The sequence below is a fragment of the Aptenodytes patagonicus genome, chromosome 17 (genome assembly GCF_965638725.1).
Source record: "Aptenodytes patagonicus chromosome 17, bAptPat1.pri.cur, whole genome shotgun sequence".
Taxonomy (NCBI): Eukaryota; Metazoa; Chordata; class Aves; order Sphenisciformes; family Spheniscidae; genus Aptenodytes; species Aptenodytes patagonicus.
The window spans coordinates 1400583-1406582 of record NC_134965.1 but is presented as its reverse complement, the minus strand read 5'-3'; the positions used below and the strand labels follow the sequence as shown (position 1 = coordinate 1406582).

The 6000-nt window shown below is 50.1% G+C and overlaps 1 protein-coding gene across 1 annotated transcript in view; it reads right to left on the bottom strand.

The window, feature by feature from the left end:
• Positions 1-1770: 1770 nt before the first annotated feature.
• Positions 1771-6000, bottom strand: part of LOC143168310 (S-adenosyl-L-methionine-dependent tRNA 4-demethylwyosine synthase TYW1-like) — a 108648-nt gene continuing 104418 nt past the window's right edge. Inside the window, exon 16 of the mRNA XM_076354626.1 lies at positions 1771-2086. Coding sequence (XP_076210741.1) covers positions 1865-2086 — 222 coding nt within the window. The 3' untranslated portion in view covers positions 1771-1864. The remainder of the gene's footprint in view (positions 2087-6000) is intronic.

The window sequence follows — 6000 nt, the reverse complement described above, 5'->3', positions numbered from 1 at the left end:
CAAAGTCTCATACAGCGACAACAAAGGTGCTCTAGGGAAAATTACTTTATTTTCTTTCTTCTTTAGAAACCCTTTTTACAGTTTAAGAAATGAAGTTCTTTTTTAAAAAATAATCACAATCTCAGGAACAGTCCTATCCACAGCGCCGCGGGCGCTGGGCGTTGCAGGCTTATGGACCTCGCTGTTCAGGTGGGAGCATTGTGAACGCCTCTGATCTGCACTCCTGGAGTTCAACGGGAGAACACAAACACTCAAGCGTGACTGGGTTTTTCTTCCCACCGGCAGCTGACACCTCTGGATCTACATTAAAGCTCTTTCTGCAGCTGGTTCGGTCGGGCTCCTCGGCTGAAAGGCTTCAGCTGGAGCAGGTCAAGCCACCATGCAGCAGACCGAGGTAACGGGGGAGCCCCGTTGTCCGCCGTCCTCCCACACCACAGCCCGCTCACCCCAAAAGGCTGGCTGGGCACAGGGAGGGAGGAGGAGAGCGGCCAGCGCTGCCCCACGCCTGCCCCACGGCAGGCTGCCGAAGGGTGGAAGCCATCGGCAGAGCTGCGGGAGGCTAGCCGGGAAGCGGTAGCGTTGTAGCCTAGTTCAGCCATTCAGCAACTGAAGGCACAACCGGCCATCGGGGGTCTGTCCCGGGTGTTTGCACACTGATCCTTTGCAACTCGTCGGGGACTGCAGCCGACGCGGATGTTGCAGAAAGGGAAAGGTCGTCGGCACATGAAGTGGGGATTTTCCCCGACGGAAAACAACCCATCCCCCTCCCATTTAAATGCAATTTTCCAGCCAGGCTGCAGTACCTCCAAACAGAGTGCCAGGCACGGCCCAGGGTCCCCAAGAACAACACCCGGGGTCACGTCACTGGACCTCATGCCTAGACATCACCTCTCCAAACTAAAAGAGTTTGTTTCTTGACACAAGAGATCTCAACCAGATTCAGTTTTCACTTACACCAGATTACCACCTCCACCCAAACCAGCAGCGACACCGTCGACTTGTCCATGTGGAGCGAAGGAAGCCATCTGCTGACACCCAAGCCTGCTGGCCCCCACAGCACGTCCTCACCATCAGCAGGACACTGGACACACACAGCGGGAGCCTAACGGGGCTTCGAAGAATTATATGTGTTGTTTAAGGCTGCTGGGGGAGTGGAATAAAACTATTCGGAAAATATTCATTGCCAAACCCATGAAGCTGGAAAATATTTGGAGATACCAGAAGTTGCAGACGATATTAAGAGCAGTGCTGTTACATATACCATTCCCAAGCTTCAGCTTCTTGGGGCTGGGGTCTTTACAGCAACTGGCACCAGTGTTTAAAATGCATAAATCTTTGTTACTGTCTGTACAATGATACTTCCAGCAGGGCTCAGGCTTTTAGATCCAGATCCTTCTGCGGTCCCACCTGCACAGATCCAACCAGCCTGTGGCGCTGAAATCCCCTTGGCACTTACCCTTATGGACGCGGAACGTTTTGCTGCCGAGTTGGGCGCCAGCATGTGCCGGGCTCTCCTTGCAGCAGGGCACAGAAGTCAAACGAACGCTCCCCCTCCACATCCAACTCCAAACACTCTCCGCTGTGGAGACCACAGCCGCTGCCTCCCTCATCACGCTGCCAGTTACGATAAATTGCTGGCATGCACCATTTGTGATTTATCTTGAGATAGAGAGCATTATAAATATTTTCATCCAAGCAGCCCTAAAAACAGGAGGGAAGGGTTAAATAAAGGCTTTACCCTCTCTCTCAATATCAAACGTCAGAAAAATCTAGGTGAATAGATTCAAAATCGGTGTTAGCCTAGAAACGGAGACCAAAACTCAGCAGCCAGCCAGCCCAGAGTTCAGCGAGCCCCAGCCTAGCCTCAGCACCCAGAGATGTCTCTTGCTTTGTTCTTCCGCTGGTATCTTACATCCAAGGGATCGAACCCCCTTTCTCTGGACCCAAACAGCGCCCAGAGAGGAGTTCTGGCTGCGTAATCGGCCGCTGTGAAAGTCTTGGACCCGCCGCTCCTCTCGTGCTCTTGCACCAGCTCCTGGAAGCGGTCGTAGTTGATCCAGGTGCACCACTCGCCATTGATCTTGAACTGGAAGGAAAAGCAACATGTTACCGAGCCAGGGAGCGATGAGGAGTACCAAATACCACATTTATGCTAAGACAAGCTGGGTGCGTATTAAATTGGTTACCCAGCTGTAGTCTTTTTTTAAATTTTCTAGCCACATTAAGGTCCAGGGTAAAGCCATCCAGAAGCTAATGTAGGATAACTGCTTTAATAGAAAAAAAAAAAAGAAAGTCAGGTGGGTGGACAAATACCCAGAACTTACTGTTTCTGAGCCACATTTCATCCACGGGGTTTGACAACACACACAGGTACAGGATGGCCATTTTTCTTACAGCTTTAGTCATTTAGTGCGCTCTCCTAGCAGGTAATCTCCATGAGGGTTTGACTGTTGGGTGCTTTGCCCGACCCTTCAAAGTAGCAGATCCTACCACCACTTCAGCCCCACTTTGCCAGGAGGAACGCTTCCAGGGTGCACCCCAAAGCTTTCCCAGGTGTGTCTGCACTTGCCAGGTGTCACTTATACCTGAAAGACCTTGGTTTAGGGAACTGGAAGAGCCCTGGAAGAAACGTGTAAATTTGAGAGCGATGCCCAGGTACCCCTTGATGAAGGGACCTTTCCAAGGTCAACCAAAGCCCCTGTTCAGGGCGTGTGACGCCGACTCCAGGGCAGCCACAGCCTGGCAAAATGGTATGGGAGCAGCACCAGAGCCGTGTGCTGTGGTGATTGGGATGGATTTGAGTGATTCTTGAAAGGGGCAAGAGAGCTGTGTTTGGGAACAGGGGAAGATAAAAAAAAAGTTTAATGACATGAATCCTCTTTCCATGTGAGAATTTTAAGAATTGCTTATTTTGACAAGCTGAAGCTGCATTTGTCTACCAGACCTGCTCTGCTAATTTAGCAACAGCCTTGACTGAATCCTCAATTAGGATTTATCTGAGCTAAAAGCTTATTATGCACTTCATCCAAAAAAAAAAAAAAAAAAAAAAGGGAAACAGACTGACTCCCTGTTTTTTTTTCAAAAACCTGATGGTTATGCATTTAAAATGGCACTTGCACTTGACTTTCTGCCCAAGAGCTAAAAGCTTTTTTGGTTGGAAAAACTGCTCACACCTGCAAAATTTTGCAATCAAACATTGCTAATGCTAACCCATTGCTGCCTGCGTAATTACAGTGAATTCTTGCAGGAGTCGTCCTCTGCACGGAGCGGAGATGTGAGACTGCAGAGTCATAACAGAGGGGAACAAGCCTCGCCGTAAATAAACTCGCCCAGCGCTCATTCTTCATACACTAAGGTGGAGGCCATGTTTCACCAAGGCGACACGTCCTTTCCAGCGTGCGCGTCCGCAAGTAAAGCAATAGCAGAGGAGACAACGTATCGCCTGTAAAGCGGCAGGTCCCAAACAGGATCCAGGCTCAGGAGACCTGAACTTCCCTCCCAGTAAGTGTGGAGGTGCTAGGTGACAACTTCACACCATGCGTAAGACTCCCTGCTCCCCCCAAATTTGATTCGCTAACACTCAGCAAATTCTCGCACAAATTAAGGGCAAAAAAACCCAACCCACAGGATCCAGCAAAGCCTTTAACACACATGGCACATGGGAAAGTTGTTTAGCACACGAGCTGTTGAGCTTATTCCCATGACGGGTACGGAGCACTCCTAACACGTCAGATGGGTCCCTAGATAGCCTTGAGGCCAACTAAAAGAAACCTAGCACATAAAGAACAAAAAAGCTGCCGAGACTTGAACTCAGCTGAATAGGTAGGTCGGTGAAGCCCATTTCCTTGAAAACCAACGGGATGCTCTAATCTCAGGGTGGAAGGGGGAGCTTGCAATGAGCCATTAACCCTGTGGTCAAGAGTGGCTCAGCAAGAGCACCAAAGCCACAGGAGATGCTGGTGCCACCCAGACCAGCTGAAACGAGGGTATGGACTGCAGCCACCACCCCCAACCCAAACACTGGCGTAGATATCTGCCCCTCCAGAATCTTAAAGCTAGAAACTGCACGAAAACAGTGTACTATTACCTGTAGGAGATAGAGAACTATTTCTAGACTATTTCTAGAAGAAGCCCCGCTCACACCATTGCTGTGTCAAACCAGTCCATGGTGATGCAGCTGCACTCACAACCGGTTTAATTGGCAATGGGTGGGTAAAAAAAAAAAAATCACCATCCTATGAATGGGCTGGCATCAGTGCTGGTGCTTCCATCATCCACAGCAGCTTCAACATCAGTATAACACTGTCACTGCCCAGCCGAGGGCAGAAGCGGTCCCGTACAGGGATGAGAGTCTGACATGAGTTTCTGAGACACAATCGGATGGTTTCTCCCTTTTTAGAAGCAAACTATTTCCCCCCCCTCCCCCCAGTATCATGCCGTGGCTGTATCTCACCACATAAGCTGTTCTTCCATGGAGTTCGTGACCTTTGATGAGGCTAGCGGCAGAAGGAAATAAAACCGAAGATCTCCCAGCGCCAGTCCCAAAAAGCCCCCGTCACCTGGAGCTGGGCAGCACAGCTGTCAGAGGCCACCCGAGGAAGCACGCAGTGGAGTGAGCAAGGACGCAGCTGGCCCAAAGGCAGCGTGCCCAGACCCGCCGGCTTTCGGGTTGTGCTCCTGAGCAAGGTGGGATGCTGAGAGGTGGTTTGGTGAGTGGCTGGAAGGGACCTCTGCCCTCTCCTCCCCTCAACGCTCGCTCCCCTTAGCGTAAAGCACTACGTATGCTTTCCTGGGGAGAAAACCGCTGCCTTGCGGGATACAGCCCTCCAGGCCTGCATAAACCACGTGCGTTGCTCTGCGCCCTGAACTTTGGCTAGGTCACCAAAGCGAGATTTTTAAGCTATTTAATTTTGACTCCATCTGAACACGCAGCTCCTGACACAACGGAGCTATTAAGGCCAGGAGCCGCCTCCTGCAGATTAAGGTGACAGTACCCTTCCCACCAGAACAACCAAACGAAGGCTGCCTGGGACTCATTACAAAAGCAGATTAAATAATATTAAATACTTTTAGTGCTGCAATAGCACAGCTATAAAACACAAAGAAATGGGAGCAATCCTTTAAATGTGTCTTGGAAAGCAATTACTTCTGCTGAGGAATAAAAAACAGACAAACATGGGGTGGGGGAGAACAGCCTCAATTGCCCACAAGATTTACAGATTGGATTTTAACAATTTTGTGATTATTCCATAGATAACAGAAGATTTAAGACTCAAAATAGTTTCACAACACCCATATAACAGGCGAGCCAATGCTAAACATTGGTGTTATTTCAGACTAATGCGGTCAGGTTTTTTATTGAATTTTTTACTACCTGGTTAAGTCTTTTAAGGTGATAAATACATTGACAAGAGACAAATGGCTGAAACCCTTCCCTCATTGTTTTTTTTTAAGCTAGCATCATTAAAAAAAAGTGATAAAGCTCCTTCAGCTGGCTCTGAAGCCAGGCTGTGTTGTCCAGAAAGACAAACTCGCCCTCAGAGGGCTTTGCTCAAGCAGTGAGATGACACGGGAGCCAGCGCACGCCTTCCCCTTAGAGCTCGTGCTCCCAGGGTCCCTGAGCTCTGGTCCCCAGGCTCCAGTCCCCATGGTCCCACCACCGATTGCTCCCTACAGACGTGGCACCGGTGCACAGCAATGCAAAACCTGCCTGATTTCTGCAGATCCTACAGCCAGAGCAAGGAGCGCTGCCCCGAGCAGGCATTAATGCTGGGAAAACAAGAGGCAAAGGAAGCGAGAGGGAACTTGTAATGGCCTTCAAGCCCAGAAAAGCACATCCAGGTGTGACGCTGGACACCACTGGGGACATTTGTCAGGGGGTTACGCACCTCTGCCAGGAACGGCATGGCTGGACCCAGGGGAGCCACAGGGCAATGGTGCAAAAGGACGGAGCTACCTGCCCGGGGTTGTGTTGTCCATGGACATGGCCAGTCCCTCAAA